We start from the raw sequence: 19955 nt of genomic DNA, 5'->3' as shown, positions 1-19955 counted from the left end.
TACAATGTTACCATATTTTTGGAGTATAAGATGTACCCTTCCCCCAAAAGTAGGGAAAATTTAGGCGCATCTTATAGATTGAATGCAGGCATTTTTGGTCTCTCAAACCCTCCATGTGTCTGTTTTCAACCTCCCCACCCCCCAGTGCTCTGCATGTTTTGTTTTTGCCAAAAGAGCCCATTTTGGGGCTCCCAAGCCTCCATGCACTGTGTTTTCATTATCCCAGGCCCCCAGAAGCACTCTGCAGGCCAAAAATGGGTTCATTTTTGCAGAAAACGGGTCACAAGGAGCACTTAAGGGTGTTTCTGGGGACCTAGGAGGGCAAAAATGTGACACAGAGAGCCCAAAATCGAAGTCCAAAAACGGGCTCATTTTTCGCAAACACAGGACATTCAGAGTATTTCTAGAGGCTGGAGAGGGTGAGAACGTGGCCAAAAACTATTTTTTTCTTGTTTTCCTCCTGTAAATTTAGGTGCATCGTATAGTCCAGTGCATCTTATAGTCTGAAAAATATGGTAAGACACAGTGGAGTTCCAGATGAATATATTCTGCTGTTTCCAGGTCATCAACCGATTTGATGTATATTTTCCTAAGGGATTGCTTTGATACCCTTTCTTCTCATATTAAACTACCACTTTTCTGTTTTTCTGTTTGGTTTCCTATAAATTAGAAATGCAAATCTAAAAATAAAATTAAACCATCTTTAATTTTCAATACATAAATATTTCCAAAAGAAATAATTGACTTTTTCCATAATTACAGTATTTCGCGAAAAATTACCTGTACTCACTCCACAAATGTAGTCAAAAAGTTGATGAATGGGCTTTCCAGTGAGTTCTTCTAATTTATGAAGAGCCTGAAGTGCCACTAAGCCCCTAAAGAACATGAGAAATGGGCTGTTATGCAAGTTATTATTTGATAAGCAAAAAGCATTAAACACAGTAGCTATTAGGGGGAACTTTACAATCTATTATGTAGGGTTATACCAGTAATATTCTGCTGTATTGTTGCACAATATGTCCTATGGACTCCATCCCAAAAGACAGTTTAGGAATTCACTGGAACAGGCTTGGGGATGTATGATGGGATGGGATAGGAGGACAATGATGAATAATCTATTGATGAAGCAACTAATGTATCTACAAATTTGTATGTTTGGTTTTTATATTAATGGATTTTTAATCATTTCTAATACCAAATTACTATTGTATACTGTTTTATTGTCACTGTTAGCCGCCCCGAGTCTCCGGAGAGGGGCGGCATACAAATCCAATAAATAAATAAATAAATAAATAAACTTGGACATCTGTCTATTGGCATAACATGGTGTCAATTTGCACAAAGTACTTTGCCCTGGTTAAGAATGGTTGATTGAATAATTGGGTTATATAATGTGTTAACCCAGCCTTTCTCTAACGCAGGCATCTTCCAAGGGCAGGAAATTTCACCTACCAGCTGAATTCAGTAGTGGCTCTCCTAATTAGGAAATTCTGGGTGTTGAAGTTCACTCCTATAGAGTGTGTGCAGATTGGGAGAGCTTTGATACTAATATGATTTATAATCCACAACTGTGGCTTTCAAAAACTAAGCAAATTCAAATAGGTTAGTGTGGTTTATGTCCAAGATCAGTGACTAAGAAACTAACATTGCAAAACTGTATATTTTTTCTTAAAAGTAAGTCCTACTAAAGCTTAGTTTAACAAATGTAGGCTTCACAGATTTACAATTTATTAATTAAAACCTTTATTATGAAGCAAAAATTCCACAAGGTTACATTTTTATTAAGCAAAATTTTCTAGAGCTATGCACCAGGCTACATTTAATAAACAGGGAATAGATAAAAGGAGAATATTAAACACGTTTTGATCAATATTGAAGACAAACATGTATTACTTTGGATTTTATGCATTTTCCCTTATTCTGTGCAATTTGTCTATGAACATTTAATTTTGATCCAATCTGGGTTGGTCAGCAGGAACAGAGGTTTAGTCTTCTGAGTATTCGGACTCGTGCTGGAGCCCATCTTCAGGGAATTTGTCTCTAGCAGAGTGTACTTCCTTTTTTCTGTTAATTCACAATTAATAATCACTTTAGCTGGTTGTTGAGTATATATTGTCTGGATAGCCCTTATAATTTTTTCTTTAAATTTCATCTTTATTAATTGATTTATTTAAAAAATCCAATTTAAATTATCAAATGCTTTTTCTGCATCCAAAAATATCAAAGCCATGTTTTTCCCAGGATTTATCTCATAATACTCTAGTATGTTTATTATATTTCTTAAAATATCTTTAATATTTCTATTTGGTAGAAAACCATTTTGGTCTGGATGTATTATTTCATTTATAATTGTTTTGAATCTTTCTGGTAGAATCGTTGCAAAAATTTTATAATCAGAGTTCAATAATGCTATTGGTTTATATTGTTTTATCAAGTGTCTTTGATTTAGGTCTTTAGGTATTAAAGTAATTAGGCTATCCTTCCATGATTGGGGGATTTTTTTAATGAATAATGATGGAGATACTATTTGTTTTGTTTTTCCCCCTTTGATTATACTACCGCAAGATGTTTTCAAATGGGTTTTTTAGGGGTATTTTTTTTAATAAGCGCTAATTATCTGTAAAGGGTATTGATTATACAGTAGTCCCTCGCTCTATCGCGCTTCACCTGCCGCGGCTTCACTTCATCGCGGGTTTTGAAGTCAGCTTCATTTGAATGATTTTACCACACAAACGCGCTAGAATCCCCCAGCGGGACACCCAAATGATGAGCGGGGCGGGGACTGAGCTCCGGCGGAGGCCCGTCCCCTCGTTCAATCCCCCTCGCCAGTGCCGAAAGGAAAAAAAAGAAAGGAACGCGACGCGGCGGGGATTTCCAGACTGGGCTCGAGGGCGGAAGAGGAAGTGCTCGAGGGCGGAAGAGAGAGAGAGAAAAAAAGAAACAGCCAGGGCAGCTCACCAGGGACTTTACAGCCGGGACAAGGCAAAAAACACAACATTTGGCCGAACTGCTGCAAAGAACAGAGTAAGTAGTAGTGGGGGGGGGAAGGTTAGCCGGCCGTTGCTCGCCTCCAGGCATCCGGAGCTGGTGGGAAGGAGGATAAATTCCCCATCGTGGATTTCACCTGTCGCGGCAAGGTCTGGAACGTAACTCCCGCGATAGGTGAGGGATTACTGTACATGAAAATTGATATAGAAGTGGTTAGGAGAAAGTTGAAACATTTTAGCCAACTTAATGGGAGAAATTAAAATTTGGAACAGCTTAAATGTGATTTCAGCTAATAGTATATTTGTATAGCATTAAAAAAACAGGGCAGCTATTTTTTATCCAGATGTCAAAAGTGAAGGTGGTAGTATTTGGCTTGTATAACATAACTTCCTGAAATTGATTTATTGTAAAGCAAGTGGATGTTGTTGTTATAATTTTTACTGTAATGTGATTGGAGAGAAAAAAATAAAAAAAATATTTCCCAAACACAATAAACAAACATCATCATTACAATTAAATATATAAAATATAATAGCAAAACCAATGCAATTAAAGTCTAAATCAAGAATTAAAATAATTAAGACTCCCGGTTCTGCTTGCAGCAGGAACAGCTGGAAAATAGTGGAGTTCTGCTGGGCTCTGTGAAATGCAACTGGCCACTGCTTGTCAGAAGACCTTATGGGGTCAAGCCGCCTTAGAGGGGTGATGAATAAAGGAGAAGCACTTTATCGGTCATGAGGAAACCACAATTTCCTCACTGAGCCAAAGAAAGCTCTCCCAAACAGCAGCAAGGACAATGACTATTTTGGTCTGTCACATGCTGGGACAACTGGGACACTAAGATTTTGTGCTGGAGTGGTGAATGGACAGAGCAGTGAAACTGGGTGAGATAACTTTCAACTTTTGCCCTACAAATTTAATCTAAGTGAAAAATTATAAAAAACAATATCCAAAATAGTAAAAAAGCAGTGACCCACAAGGGAGAGACCTCGGGATCGACCTCTGACCCCCCACTAACACCGACTGCGACCGACCGGAGAGGTAGGAGGAGAAACACTGAAGAACAGTGTCTCCCACTCCCAACCCCTCCAGCCGGTGCAGAAGAATACCATGGTCGATGGTATCGAAAGCTGCTGAGAGGTCAAGAAGCACCAGGACAGAGGATAAACCCCTGTCCCGGGCCCGCCAGAGATCATCCATCAACGCGACCAAAGCAGTTTCCGTGCTGTAACCGGGCCTAACTGCTGGGGACCTAGATAATCGGCTTCTTCCAAGGACCGCTGGAGCTGGAGCGCCACCACCTTCTCAACAACCTTCCCCATAAAGGGAAGGTTGGAGACTGGACGATAGTTATTAAGTACGGCTGGGTCCAGGGAAAGCTTCTTGAGGTGGGGGCGCACAAGCACCTCTTTATAGGTTGTTGGAAAAGTCCCCCTCCCCATGGAAGCATTGACAATCTCCTGGACCCAGCTCCGTGTCACCTCCCTGCTGGCCGAAACCAGCCAGGAGGGACACGGATCCAGTAAGCAGGTGGCGGAACTCACAGCTCCAATGGCCTTGTCCACTTCATCAGGTGTCACCAGATCAAACTCTTCCCAGACAGGTGGACAAGTACGGGCCCCAGTCACCTCAACTGACCTGTAGTCAGTCGACTCTGTTTTACAATTAGAGTCGAGATCCGCCCGGATCCGAGCGATTTTATCAGTGAAAAACGTGTTAAAATCCTCGGCACTACTCTGTAAGGGCTCCCCAACTCCCCCATGATTAAGAAGGGAGCGGGTCACCCTAAACAGAGCGGCCGGGCAGGATTCTGCTGATGTAATCAAGGCAGCATGATACGCGCATCTTGCCGCCTTGAGCGCCACTTTGTAAATCTTAATAAAAGCTCTTACAAGTGTTCGATCGGATTCAGACTTACTCTTCCTCCATCGCGGGTTTCAACTCCCGGAGCTCCTCGTTGAACCATGGAGCTCTACGGGGTCTAGCGCCACGGAGAGGTCGCAAAGGCACAATCCGATCAAGAGCCTCTGCTGCAGCCTTGTTCCAGGCCTCCGCAAGAGACTCCGCCGAACTGTGGATGAGTGCATCTGGAATAACCCCAACCGCCGTCTGAAAGCCCTCTGGGTCCATCAGGCGTCTGGGGCGGAACGACTTAATCGGTTCCGCCTCTCTGCGGGGAAGAATTGGAGCCAGGAAGTCAAGCCATAATAGGAAATGGTCTAACCATGACAAAGGCAATGCTTCTAAGCCCCTTAGTCTCAGACCATTACTCAATTGCTCAGAGAGGAATACCATGTCAGGTGCGTCCCCTCCCTCGTGAGTTGGACCCTGTACTACTTGAGTCAGGTCCATGGCCGTCATGGTGGCCATGAACTCCTGTGCCAGTCCAGAGGCTTTGCTGAGTGACGGCAGGTTGAAGTCCCCCAAGACAATAAGTCCGGGGAACTCCACCGCCAACCCGGCTACCTCCTCGAGCAGCCACTGTCAGCCAGCTCAGCTCTTGGAGGGCCAGGTAAACTGCACGTAACTCCAGGATGTTGATGGCAGAGATGACACCTGTTCCGACCAAAGTCCCTGGGCCACTGAAGAGTGAATGTGCAACCCCCATTCCGAAAGGCTGGCATTGGTGACGAGAACCAGACGGGATGGCTCGAAGAAGCAGGAGCCCAGGCTCAAGTTCTCTGGAGACCACCATAGAAGAGAGTTGTGGACCTTTTGGGGTAGAGAAACCCTTAAGGGAGAAGAATCCCGACCCTGCTTTTGGAAGGGAAGAAGAGTCTGCGGAGAGGGGCGGCATACAAATCTAAATAATAAATAAATAAATAAACCATTGCAAGTCCCTAGAGTGTAGGCGTGCCCAAGGAACAATATTGATGGCCGAAATGAATTTTCCCAGAAGCGTAGAAAGCAGGCGTAGTGGAACCCTGCGCTGACGCAGAATGGAGGAATTTAGATCCGTAATACTGGCCTGGTACTCCTGGGAAAGAAACACCTACACTCTAGGGAGTCGATAATGGCCCCCAGATGAACAATGGAAGAAGTAGAAACAAGGTGACTTGTCCTCGTTGATGGAAAAACCGTGGTCTGCTAACATTGATAATGTTACCTGGATATCATGCAGGGCCCGCCAGAGATCATCCATTAGCATGACCAAAGCAGTTTGCATGCTGTAGCCGGGTCTGAATCCTGACTGCTGAGAGCCTAGATAATCGGCTTCTTCCAAGGACCGCTGGAGTGGAGTGACACCACTTTCTCAACAACCTTCCCCATAAAGGGAAGATTGGAGACAGGACAATAGTTGTTGAATACAGCTGGATCCAGGGAAGGTTTCTTGAGGAGGGGGCACAGAAGCGCCTCATTGAAGGGAGCCGGAAAGGACCACTCCCTCAACAAAGTGTTGGTAATCTCCTGGACCTAGCTCTGTGTCACTTCTCTGCTGGCCGAGATGAGCCAGGACGGACACAGGTTCAATAAGCAGGTGGCGGAACTCACAGCTCCAATGGCCTTGTCCACTTCATCAGGTGTCACCAGATCAAACTCCTCCCAAACAGATGGACTAGTACAGGCCTCTGTCATCTCAACTGACTCGTTGTCACCCAACACTGCCTTCCAATTGGAGTCAAGGTCTGTCCGGATCTGAGTGATTTTATCTGCAAAAACTTGTTAAAGTCCTGAGCACTACCCTGCAAGGGTTCATCAACCCCCCCCCCCAGATTAAGGAGGGAGTGAGTCACCCTAAACAGGGTGGCTGGGCGGGATTCCGCAGATGCAATTAGGGTGACATTATATGCGCATCTTGTCGCCCTGAACGCCTCTTTGTAAATCTCCATATGAACTTTTACAAGTGTTCCTGGCTTCTCTACACATCTCTTCTGGCGTTTAATCCCCCGGAATTCCTCAGTGAACCAAGGAGATATCCAGGGTCTACTGCCACAGAGAGGCCGCAAAGGCGCAATTCAGTCTAGAGCCTCCATCGCAGCCATATTCCAGACTGCAGCAAGAGATTCTGCCGAACTATGCACAAGCAGAACCCCAAGCCCCCTCTGAAAACCCTCTGGATCCATCAGGCATCTGGGGCAGAACCTCCTAATAAGTTCCGCCTCCCTGTGGGGGAGGATTGGAGCCTTAAGAATAAATCACCAAAACCTCAACTTCTTTCTAGTCATAATCCCTTTCAAGCCATAAATTGTTTGTGGGAATTTGTTTTGCTATCGAGTTAAGAGAAAAATGTTTATATGACAGCATCTGAATTAAATAAATACCTTGTTCCTCCACCATCAATGGAAAGAATTCGAATGCCCCACCCTTTTACTGGGTCTGTATAGCCAATCACAGCCAAGGCCTCTCTCACAGCAGCCTGTAGCGCTTCATCTTTTGTCTGTCTAAGTTTCAGCAAGCATGGAATGATATTTTCCTGTTAAAAAAAATTTTTTGCTGATAATCCTGAAACTTTTGCTGACACACCTGAAACTATTATATATACAAGTTCCTTAAGATTAAAATGAAAGTAAGGAAAACTTTGGAAATTTAACACTTGACTCAACTGTTGAATAATTTGTGAGAAAATAAATACTGGTGAAATAGCCAAGATTGCTTCTGAACAAATACACTATTGACAATTGCTGAAATCTTTGGGGCGGCATACAAATCAAATCAAATCAAATCATAAATAAATAAAGTTAGTCAGTTTCGACCCTGTTTCCCCCTAAATGAAACATTCCCAGATAATAAGTCCAATTAGGCTTTTGAGTGCCTGGCAATAAGGCCAAGTGCTTATTTCAGGGTTCAAAAAAAATACAACACAAGGTCTTATTTTGGGGGAAACATGATATAATCACAAAGAAATGAATCCAGTTATCTTCAGAACACTTTATACTACAATCCTATATCTTTTAAAAAAAATTTAAAAACCTAGATATGAGGTCAAAAATTTGTCAAGAACTTTATTTTTTAAAATCAATTTACCTGGAGTGGAGACAATTGCAGGTTGGCAAAGGGTAGGCCATTAAAATGAAAAGTTATTAAAGCCACACTATTAACTCTGATTCTTTTCTCTTTTTCCTCACCTTTTAGATTACTAAATAATGAACAGACTAACTGCTAGCAGGCCAGATAAATCAACTGAAAGTTCATAGGTTGCCCACCATTATACAAAATATTCAAATCCTTGATTCCTATTCAGGTATAAGTAGTACGCAAATTTAGCATTATAACTAAAAGCTACTGGATAAAATATTCCATTCACTTTGACTTCTAGAACAAATAGTCTTTTTCCTCTTTGTCACAATTAGGAACCAGTCCCTAAAATCAGATAAAGTAAAGATAGTTTCCCTATCCAGATGTGTCTGACATCTGTTTCTTAGCATTGTCAGAAGACAATTACATGATCATGTAGTCAGCATTACTGTATGCCAAGGCACACAGAATGCTGCTACCCTCCTACCAAAGTGGCACCTATTTATCTACTCACATTTGCCTGCTTTTGAACTGCTAGGAGCTGGGCAAGTAACACTGTGCTGTATTCTGGGCTGTCAACTTTCCAGCTGTCAAGCCCAGCATCTTTAACCGCTGGGCCATCACGCCCTCTTAAAGTCAAATATTACCTTAATGGCGATGCCTCTACTATCTGGAAATTCCAACAGATGGTATGTCAGTTCTTCAACTCTGTTGATGCAGACTCTTCTAGTAGATGATCTTCGCAATGCTTGAGTTAAAGCCCGAGTTCTATTATCTACACTAACCTTTGCAATAATCTGAAAATAATAAAGAAAACCTGTATAAATATCAAGGAAATGTTTGCAAAATAACTAAGGGCATTGATCTATTTGAAAAAGGTATGGGCACATAATTTATTCTCTTCTCCAAATATGTAGCATATATTTAAATATGTTATCAGTAAAACAGTAACTGTGTGCATCTTGATATAAATTCTAATTCATAAACCTTTCATAATAATAAATGGATTATGGATTCAGAAATGTAGGTTCTATTGAGTTTAATAATGGTTTGCTCCTTATTAAATATGTGAATATATAATATTTACTGCTTTCACCTCTTAGACTGGTTTCATTGCTTAAAAATAAATATTTTATTTGTTTGTTGATTTCTTTGTTTAATTTATACGCCGTCCAATTCCCTAATGACTCTGGGCAGCTTACAACAAAAGGAACAACATTTAAAAGAACAATTTTAAAAAGATAATTTAAAAACCCTATTAAAACCATGCATATCTCTTATGGCCGGATCTAAATGATACCTCATTTGATCAACGGCCCAATGCCTACCGGAAAAGCCAGGTCTTTACAGCTTTCTGGAAGGCCAGTAGGTTGGGCGCAGTACAGATTTCAGGAGATCGCTGATTCCAGAGTGCCAGAGCTGCCACAGAGAAGGCCCTTCCCCACAGCCCCACCAGCCGACATTATTTAACTGATGGGACCTGGAGAAGGCCAACTCTGTGGACCCTTATTGGTCGCTCTGAGCTGTGCGGTAGAAGGTGGTCCTGAAGATAGTTTGGCCCTAAGCCATGTAGGGCTTTATAGGTGATAACCAACACCTTGAATTGCGTCCGGAGAATGTTTGGGAGCTGGTGCAGCTTGGGGACAATTGGTGTGATATGGGTGTACCTAGGTGCACCCACAGCTCGTGTGGCTGCATTCTGGACCAGTTGCAGTCTATGAATGCTTTTCAGGGGTGTGTAGTGTGTGTTGCAATAATCTAACTGTGAGGTGATAATGGCATGAGTGACAGTGCGAAGAGCCTCCTGATGCAAGTAGGATTGCAACTGGTGGATCAGGTGAACCTGGGCAAAGGTCCCCCTAGCTAGAGCTGAAAGATGTTGATGTAATCTCAGCTGAGAATCTAGGACACTGTTCTGAGGGAAGTATTTTTTCCTCTACCAGAACCAAGGACGGACAGTTGGTAAAGTCCTTTGGAGGCAGTACCCACAGCCACTCAGTCTTGTCGGGGTTAAGTTTATTCAGCCAGCACATCACATCTACTGCTTCACTGAACTTACAAGGTGTGGAGATGTACAGCATCAGCATATTGCTGGTACCTCACCTCATGCCATCAGATGATCTCACCCAGTGGTTTCATGTAGATGTTAAATAGGAGAGGGGAGAGGATTGAACCCTGCGGCACCCCACAAAAGCAGGGACTAGGGGTCGACCTCTGTCCTATCAACACCGACTGCGATAGGAGAACCACCACAATAGAGTGCCTCCCACTCCCAACGCCTCTGTTCAATGGTATCGAAAGCCGCTATGAGGTCAAGAAGCACCAAGATAGAGGACTAATCTCCATCCTGGGCTTGCCAGAGGTCATCCATCAGTGTGATCAAAGCAGTTTCTGTGCTGTAGCTGGGCCTGAAACCTGATTGAAATGCATCTAGATAATGTTTCATCCAATGACCGTAGGAGCTGGAGTGCCACCACTTTCTCAACAACCTTTCCCACAAAGGGTAAGTTGGAGACTGGATAAAAGTTATTTAACTCAGCTGGATCCAGGGAAAGCGTTTTTAGGAGGGGTCTCACCACCGCTTTCTTTAACAGTTGTGGGGAAAAACCCTCACTCAAGGAGGCATTGACCAGAGCCTGGAACTAGCCTCGTGTCACCTCCCTGCTGACCAAGATACAGATCCAATAAACAAGTGGGGGAACTCATCGCTTCCATAGCCTTGTCCACTTCCTCAGGAGTTGCAGGATCAAACTCATCCCACACAATAGGACTAAGACAGTCCCCTGTCATCTTGGTCAGAATTGCCCAATCAGAGTCCATCCAACTTTTTCCGCCAGAAACTGAACAAATTCCTCAGCTCCACCTTGCAAGGGTTCCTCCATTCACTCCACATTGAGAAGGGAACAAGTCACCCTAAAAAGGGTGGCTTTGTGCGAATCCACAGACATAATAAGTGCGGAAAAATGCAAACATTTTGCCGCCCATATCGCCACTAGATAAGCCCTAATAAAGGCTCTTAACAGTGTTCGGTCAGATTCAGATTCACTTATTCTCCAGCGTCACCCTAGACATCTCTTCTGGCACTTCATCTCCCAGGGTTATAAATATATTAAGATTGTTAATGAAATACATCAATTTAAACCAAATTATTTTTGTAACTTTATCTTTCAAGAAAAGTTGTTTGCCTGTGAAGCGAATGTGTTTATTGTCTGTTGATTTATTTCAGCTGCTAGTTACATATTTATGTTATGTTATTGCTAGTTTTAATTGTTATTACCTACCAGAATCATTTTCACAAGATTGGCAGTTATATAAAATGAAATATTTAAACAGCCAATCATTTACAACAGTGCTGATACCATTGAATACAACTTTTGGCATTCCCATTACTAATCACACTAAGTGATATGAACTGTAGTTCACAACAGAGAGAAGATTTTGTACTCCTAATTTCTTTTCTGGCAACTGGAAACTGACTGGTAACACAATCGTTAGTTTTGTCAGACAATTTTTTACCAATTTTTTTTCTTCTTAGGTCCACAAAAAAAATGTTTAGGAAAGATGATTTAATAATCATATTTCTGGCCACTAATAACCTTTACAGTTTTGCTATAACTTTGGGAGAATTGACAAAAATATAGGCATCATTTTTAGCAACAGCCGTACTTAATAACTATTGTCCAGTCTCCAACCTTCCCTTTATGGGGAAGGATGTTGAAAAGGTGGTGGCGCTCCAGCTCCAGCGGTCCTTGGAAGAAGCCAATTATCTAGGTCCTCAACAGTCGGGTTTCAGGCCTGGTTACAGCACGGAAACTGCTTTGGTCGCGTTGATGGATGATCTCTGGCGGGCCCGGGACAGGGTTTTTTCCTCTGTCCTGGTGCTCCTTGACCTCTCAGCGGCTTTCGATACCATCGACCATGGTATCCTTCTGCGCTGGCTGAAGGGGTTGGGAGTGGGAGGCACTGTTTTTCAGTGGTTCTCCTCCTACCTCTCCAGTCGGTCGCAGTCAGTGTTAGTGGGGGGTCAGAGGTCGACCCCGAGGTCTCTCCCCCTGCTATTTAATATCTACATGAAACTGCTGGGTGAGATCATCCAAGGGCATGGGGTGAGGTATCATCAGTACGCTGATGATACCCAGCTTTACATCTCCACCCCATTTCCAGTCAACGAAGCAGTGGAAGTGATGTGCCGGTGTCTGGAGGCTGTTGGGGCCTGGATGGGTGTCAACAGACTCAAACTCAACCCTGATAAGACGGAGTGGCTGTGGGTTTTGCCTCCCAAGGACAATTCCATCCATCCGTCCATCACCCTGGGGGGGGGGAATTACTGACCTCAGAGAGGGTCCGCAACCTGGGCGTCCTCCTCAATCCACAGCCACACATTAGAGAAACATCTTTCGGCTGTGGCGAGGGGGGCGTTTGCCCAGATTGGCCTGGTGCACCAGTTGCGGCCCTATTTGGACAGAGAGTCACTGCTCACAGTCACTGATGCCCTCATCACCTCGAGGTTCAACTACTGTAATGCTCTCTACATGGGGCTACCTTTGAAAAGTGTTCGGAAACTTCAGGTCGTGCAGAATGCAGCTGCGAGAGCAATCATGGGCTTTCCCAAATATGCCCATGTTACACCAACACTCCACAGTCTACATTGGTTGCCGCTCGGTTTCCGGTCACAATTCAAAGTGTTAGTTATGACCTATAAAGCCCTTCATGGCACTGGACCAGACTATCTCAGGGACCGCCTTCTGCTGCATGAGTCCCAGCGACCAGTTAGGTCCCACAGAGTGGGTCTTCTCCGGGTCCCGTCAACTAAACAATGTCGCTTGGCGGGACCCAGGGGAAGAGCCTTCTCTGTGGCGGCCCCAGCCCTCTGGAACCAACTCCCCCCAGAGATTAGAATTGCTCCCACCCTCCTTGCCTTTCGTAAGCTTCTTAAAACCGACCTCTACCGTCAGGCATGGGGGAACTGAGATACTCTTTCCCCCTAGGCCTTTACAATTTTATGCATGGTATGTCTGTATGTATGTTTGGTTTTACAATAAGGTTTTTAAACTGTTTTAATATTGGATTGTCATATGCTGTTTTACTACTGTTGTTAGCCGCCCATAGTCTAAGGAGAGAGGCGGCATACAAATCCAATAAAATCAAAATCAAATCAAATCAAATCATAAAGGAAACATAAGTTTAGCTCTTTTTTTTTTTTTTACAAATTAGGTCTTCAGTAGCACATTGTTCAATAAAACCTTAAAGTGTTCAATACATGTATTTTTATACGTGCATCTGACCTCTTGGATGTGAATGTATATTCATATTGCATAATAATTCTAGTAAGTCTACAACAGTTCTGTAACACAGAATTACCCAAGTCCAAAACAGTGAATTATTTATGATTACTAATGGCTGCCTTGAAATAAGCAGGTAAAACTGGTTTTATAAATTTATTTACAATGGATCCTCTTCTGTTCCCAATACAGTAATGTGCAACAATGAACTGTTTATATACACATGGGTAGCACCTTTTGTAAAGTAAGATGATTGCCCATATATTTTATTTAATACAAAATTACCTCATTTAAGATACCACTGTAAACATTCATGCCAAAATATATTTCACCATGAATATTTTCATATAATTCTGAGCGAGGGTGCATGGTTCTCAGCATACCAAGAATAAGTAGCCTCCTGTCCTCTAAATGTTATCTTGCTATCTACCATGCTGGCTGAAATTGATAGAACAGGGAACAACCTTCGCTGCTTACCCCAGTTATGCACTGAGAGTTTCCTCTGAAATAACAATAATGAGGGAGATTTCAATTTACTGCTGTTGATAAAACTTTTTTGTGCCTTATAAATTCTTATCTACAAGAAAGACATGTACCTTTTCTCTTTGAAGATTTAGCCTCTTTTCCTTGTCTTCTGCACGTTTAGCCTCCTTGTCATCTTTCAACATGCCCTCTTGTTCCTGTTCTTTAGTTTTTTCCTGCACAGCAGATTTTGTATCAGATCGTAACTTAGGTACCAGGCCTCCAATGTAACTATCCACAAAGGCCTGTACACTGTTACTAGGATAAGAAAGAAAACTTGAAATACCTTTTTTACTGAAAGTTGAAGAAGGGATTTTTTCAGCATTTGGTGACTGTGAGGCAGGTACTAAGGCAGATACTGCACTCATCCTGTTTTCATCACTTAAAATGTCATCTTCTGAGGAATTAAATGTTTCTTTACCTTGTTTGGGTGGGTTAGGGGGAAGAACACTCCCTTTCTTCTCTTGATCCATTCCAATAGTGCTAAAATACCAGTTGATGTGATGGGCTACAAAGTTGTATGTTTCCCCAAAATTTGTTGCAAATTTGCTAACATGAAAAAGACTATTTTTGATATCTGAGGGATCTTTCAAAGAACTTTGACTGGTGTTGACCGATGCTAAAATTCCATCTGCAGACACAGTCTTTTTCTCATGTAGGTTATCATCATAATCTTCCTGATAGATTTCACTTGGGACTTCTCTGTATTTTTCTGAACTGAAAAAAAAGCTATTCTCCTTCCCATCAGCTTCAACCAATTTTTTCAGTATAGCAGTTTGAGGTTTTAAACGAGCTAGCCGTGAAACTAGTTCACTATGAGTTCCAGACACAGCCTTAGAGACAGATACTAAAGTGTTCTTCAATCGTGACATGCGATTGTTTTTGGCCAATTCCTTAGAAGTACTAAATTCAGAAATTCTGTAACCTAAATAGTAATGGCAGTAGAGGTACCTCTGCCACTCTGTCTTGACTCTTGTCCATTTATAGTATTGGTTGTTTGTGTGTAACACTCTAAAGGGAGAAGCATAGCTTATCCTCCAAAAAAGGTCAGGTCTATAAAGATAGTGTAGTTTTCCAGTTCTCTGTCCACTCCAAAGACTTTTTGTACTAAATGCTAAGTACACATATTTATCTAAAAGAAACTGAATTGACATTACTTATAAAAACAGAAATTGTCCATAAATTCTTTCCCTCAAAAAATCTTATTTTAGAAACAAACATTACAGTTCATAATATTACCTGGAAGAGAAGAAGGAAGGAGCATCACTTTATTATGTACATTAGGTTCCATATGTAAACAAAGATTTTAAAGAGAAATATACTTGTTCCTCTCCTAGAAAAGCCTTCTCCAACCATACAGAATATGATGGAGACACAACTGTCAAAATTCCAAATCTTTCCAACCAAATGCCAAGTTGTATTTCCACTACATGGAGAATACCAGCTAAAAGAGATGGTGCAATAATTAGAATGCAGTATTGCAAGCTAATTCTACTGACTGTGGTCTGCCAGAAGTTGGGCAGCTCGAGGCTCACTGGCTCAGGTTTGACTCAGCCTTCCATCCTTCAGTTTTTGGTAAAATGAAGACCCAGATGGTTGGGGACAACATGCTGACTCAGTAAACCACTTAAAGAGGACTATAAAGCACTGTGAAATAGTATATAAATCTAAATGCTACCACTATTAAAAATCTGGTAATGAAGCTCATCAAATTAATAATTGTGTCATTTTATTTATTTATTTATTTATTTATTTTATTTATTCGATTTTTATGCCACCCTTCTCCTTAGACTCAGGGCGGCCTACAACATATTAGCGACAGCACTTTTTAACAGAGCCAGCATATTGCCCCCACAATCCGTGTCCTCATTTTACCCACCTTGGAAGGATGGAAGGCTGAGTCAACCTTGAGCCGGTGACGAGATTTGAACTGCTGACCTGCAGATCTAGCAGTCAGCTTCAGTGACCTGCAGTACAGCATTCTACCTGCTGCGCCACCCCGGCTCATACCCGGGGTGTCATGATATAAAGTTCTTCTGAAAAATATAGGGATAAAGAAAAAAGATAAGCAGAAACACAGGATCAGTTATCTAGGAAAGTGCTAAAGATTCTCAGATTTAGCTTTTCATACAGAGGCTATGCATCAATAAATTTAGAAATTTAGCAAACATTATTATAAATTCATAATGCATGGCGCGTGCCTGCAGGAATTTGAGAATAATTCAAAGTAAATAAACATAAATTACTCAACAAGTTAGCCTGAGTCATTTCAGAAATATTAACAACACCCTAAAACTTTCCAATAATTTGTCAATTCTTCTTGCAATACTGAGATTTTCCATCCTATTCTTGCACAAATCATTCTTTTTAAATAATTCATCTTCCACACAGCAGTCAATCTCTACTTTTGGGAAATGTCTAGGGCAGTGAGGGTGAACCTTTTTATCCTCGGGTGCCAAAAGAGCGTGCGGCACGCTATTGCATATGCAGGAGTGCCCACACCCATAATTCAATGCCTGGGGAGAGCGAAAACAGCTTCCCCCTCCCCCTGAAGGCCATCTAGAAGCCAGAAATGGTCTGTTTCTCAACTTCTGGTGGGTCCATTAGACTCGTGTTTCACCCTCTCCAGGCTCCAAAGGCCTCCCCTGGAGCAGGGGCAGGGTAAAAACATCCTCCCCCATTCCCCCTGGAGACTCTCTGGAAGCCAAAAACGCCCTCCCAGAGCCTCTGTGCAAGCCAAAAATCAGCTGGCCGGCATACCCATGCATGTTGGAGCTGAGCTAGGGCGATGGCTCATGTGCCATCAGATATGACTCCCCGTGCCACCTGTGGCACCCGTGCCATAGCTTCACCATCATTGGTCTAGGGAAATAGGTGCTTAGCATAATAAAGCCTGTTAAAAAGCTATATCAAACTCAAACGGTACTAGATCCCTATGTCATTTGCAGCATATCATGCTGTGGGTCACCAAGATGTTTAAGACGCAAACTAGCAACAAGATGGCAAGTAGTTGCCAACAGGTCATGGGAAAACAGTTTGCACCACTTCATAAAATTATTTTTACAACCACAAAAAAATCCTTTGGAAGCGTTAGAATAATAAAGGAATACATTCTCTGGCTGCATACATCGTGCATCCCCAGGATGTACATGCGGGCAGATATATGCCACAGTCGCATTTAAGAAAGGATCCTCTAGGAGAGAAAAACTCAGGGTCATGGGAAGTGGCGGGGGTGGGGATTGTTTCCACCTTTGCTTCTCTGCTGCTAACATCAGATATGATAAAATACTCTTAAAGGGAGAAGAGGAAGCTTTTCACTCTCCCTTTAGAAGCGGAGATGCCGAGCTTTAAATCAAGTACCAAATCCTCTTTCTTTCTGGAGCTTTCTGGCCTTGAAAGTTCGATGGAAAAAGAAGGGCGGTTAAAGTTTTCCCTCAACATAACAAAGGTCACCCAGCACCTCATTCCTCCCGTTTCCCTTCTCCCCACCGACCCGCTTCTCCTTTCCATACCGATTACAGTCGCCGCTCCCAATTTCCTTCAGGACTCTTCCGGCAAAACACAAACGTAGAGCTTTTCCGAGTCAAGAAGCTAGAGCGCCTACTCTCGAACTTGTGCTCAGTAATCTCTATGGTAGCTGGGCCGAGCGGGAGGGCCAAGGCTGAAAATTTCTGTGGAGGAGGGGGGGGGGGAGTGAGGCATTATGGGTAAGTGTTGTAAGCTTCCCGGGGCGGTGCATAGGTTGCAATTACAGATTTTCGTAAGATGTACGCAGCAGCTGTTTGTTCGTATCCTGCGCAAAACAAATCGGCTTAACACACCTTGGCTTTTAAAGCGACCAAACCCAAGCACTTTACGGTATAGAATTCACCTTGCTCTGCTCGTATTGTGAGAGTGATCTTAAAATAAAACTAGGCATATAGAAATAATGAGATATTTATTAAACAAACTTATATGGCCGTCCAAGTCACGTAGGTGATTCAAGGCAGTTGAATCCCGTGCTTTTTTGAGAGAAACTAGTATCTAACATTTTGTAAAATGCATTTAGAAGAAAACATATTCCTAAATTTATGCTTCAGATATACATACATGTAGTCCTTGACTTACCAGCAAAATTGAACCCACAATTTGTCTTGCTAAGCAATACATTCGTTAACGGAGTTTTGCCTTTCACTTAAGCTGTTAAATGAATCACTGTAATTGTTATCTCAAAGATGCTTTTTCAAGAGGCAACTGGACTTTCTGCTTTTTGTTTCAAGACATTTTACTTTTCATCCATGATGCTGCTTCAGCTCTGGATGGTGGGGAATGAACAGATTTTTATTCCTTGCAGACAGCTGTCATTTGTATTCTTTTATAGAGTCCTTGAGGCCGCCTTGAGGTTTTTCTGTGTTCTCAGGATCACCTGAGTTATGCAAATGGGTGTGGAGCCTTCTGGGAACTGTTGAAAAGACTGGTGTAGACTGGAGATAAATGATGTTGTATCTCTCCCTCTATGCCAAGGGTCCCCAAACTTTTTACACAGGGGGCCAGTTCACTGTTCCTCAGACTGTTGGAGGGCCGGACTATAAAAAAAACGTATGAACAAATCCCTATGCGCACTGCACATACCTTATTTAAAGTAAAAAACAAAACGTTAACAAATACAATATTTAATATTTATTCTCCTTCTTTCTCTCTCTCTCTTTCTCTCTGTCCTCTTGCTTTCTTTCTCTCTCTTCTCTCTTTCTCTCACTCACTCTCTTTGTATCTCTCCCTCTTTCTCTCTCCCTCTCTGTCTCCTCCTTTCTCTCCCTTTCTATCTCCTCTTCCTTTCTCTCTCCCTCTCTATCTTTCCCTCTTTCTCTCCCTCTCCCCCTCTCTCTTTCTCTCTTCTCTTTCTCTCACTCACTATCTCTCCCTCTTTCTCTCTACCTTTCTTTCTCTTTCTCTCTCTCCCTTTCTCTCTGTCCCTCTCTTTCTTTCTCTCTGTCCCTCTTTCTTTCTCTTATCTCTCCTCTCACTCACTCTCTTTCTCCCTCTTTCTCTCTCTATCTCTCCCTCTTTCTCTCTCCTCCTTTCTATCTCTCCTCTTCCTTTCTCTTTCTCCCCTTTTTCTCTCTCTCTCTTTCTCTCTCATACACACACCAGCAACAGAGAGAGAAAGAGAGAGGTAGAGGTCGGGTGCGTTACCGGGAGGTGGAGGCGGCGTGGGGCCGGACGCTGGGTGCCGGGGAGGGCAAAGGGATGGATGTGGCTGCTGCCTCTCAGCTGCAGAGCTGAACAGGGGCGGAGGCAACGGCGGAGTCCGGCTCTGGGGCCATGCAGGGCCGCTCATCCAGGGGGGCGTGGACCAGCAAGCCGCCCTCCACTCTCTCTTTCTCTCTCATACACCACGCCAGCAACAGAGAGAGAAAGAGAGAGAGCAGAGGGTGGTTTGCTGGCCCACGCCCCCCTGGATGAGCGGCCCCGCATGGCCCCAGTGCTGGACTCCACCGTTGCCTCCCCCCCCTGTTCGGCTCTGCAGCTGAGAGGCACGTCCACTCCTTCGCCCTCCCCTGTGTCCCCGGCACCCAGCGTCCGGCCCCACGCCACCTCCACCACCCGGTAACGCGCCCAATCTCTTCCTGCAGGAACGGGTGGTGGGGCGCCGCGAAGGGACGCGCTTGAAGGCCACCACGGCGCCGCAGTCCCAAATTGCTCACTTCTCTGGCCAGCAAAGCCGGCTGCCTGGGAAAGTGGCGTGCTTTTTGAATGCGCGCTTTTCAAAAAGCACGCCACTTTCCCGGGCAGCCAGCTTTGCTGGCCAGAGAAGTGAGCAATCTGGGACTGCGGCGCTGTAGTGGCCTTCAAGCGCGGCCCTTCGCGGCGCCCCACCACCCGTTCCTGCAGGAAGAGATCGGGCGCGTTACCGGGTGGTGGAGGCGGCGTGGGGCCGGACGCTGGGTGCCGGGGGCGCCGGGGAGGGCGAAGGAATGGACGTGCCTCTCAGCTGCAGAGCCTAATGGGTGGAGGCAGGCGCTGGGGCCATGCGGGGCCGCTCATCCAGGGAGGCATGGACTGGCAAGCCGCCCTCCGCTCTCTGTCTTTCCTGCATCAGCCAGCAAAGCCGGGAGGAGGAGAGGAGGAGGTGGAGAGGCAAGGGGGTGGGGACGAAAGCGGGCCTGCAATTGGCCAATTTCTTTCTCGCCTTTAGGGAGAGGAACTGTTGCTGCTCTGCCATAGGGC

General features: G+C 43.7%; 1 protein-coding gene across 9 annotated transcripts in view; it reads right to left on the bottom strand.

Annotated features, from left to right (window-relative positions):
- Positions 1–17480, bottom strand: part of PNPLA8 (patatin like phospholipase domain containing 8) — an 87330-nt gene extending 69850 nt beyond the window's left edge. For 2 of the 9 annotated variants that reach the window (XM_070755523.1, XM_070755527.1), the window contains exons 1-5: positions 17261–17378; positions 13823–14987; positions 8592–8741; positions 7251–7402; positions 781–875 (exon numbers count right to left, since the gene is read on the bottom strand). In XM_070755523.1, the coding sequence (XP_070611624.1) occupies positions 781–875; positions 7251–7402; positions 8592–8741; positions 13823–14902 (1477 nt within the window). In that variant the 5' untranslated portion in view covers positions 14903–14987; positions 17261–17378. Of the gene's footprint in view, positions 1–780; positions 876–7250; positions 7403–8591; positions 8742–13822; positions 15304–16044; positions 17212–17241 lie in introns of those variants that run through there. The other 7 variants (XM_070755528.1, XM_070755530.1, XM_070755524.1 and 4 more) reach the window with 7 other exon arrangements.
- Between the last annotated feature and the right edge of the window lie 2475 nt (positions 17481–19955).

Source organism: Erythrolamprus reginae, chromosome 6 (genome assembly GCF_031021105.1).
Source record: "Erythrolamprus reginae isolate rEryReg1 chromosome 6, rEryReg1.hap1, whole genome shotgun sequence".
Lineage (NCBI taxonomy): Eukaryota > Metazoa > Chordata > Lepidosauria > Squamata > Dipsadidae > Erythrolamprus > Erythrolamprus reginae.
Note: the sequence above shows the minus strand (reverse complement) of the source record. Positions and strands in the feature narration are given on the sequence as shown.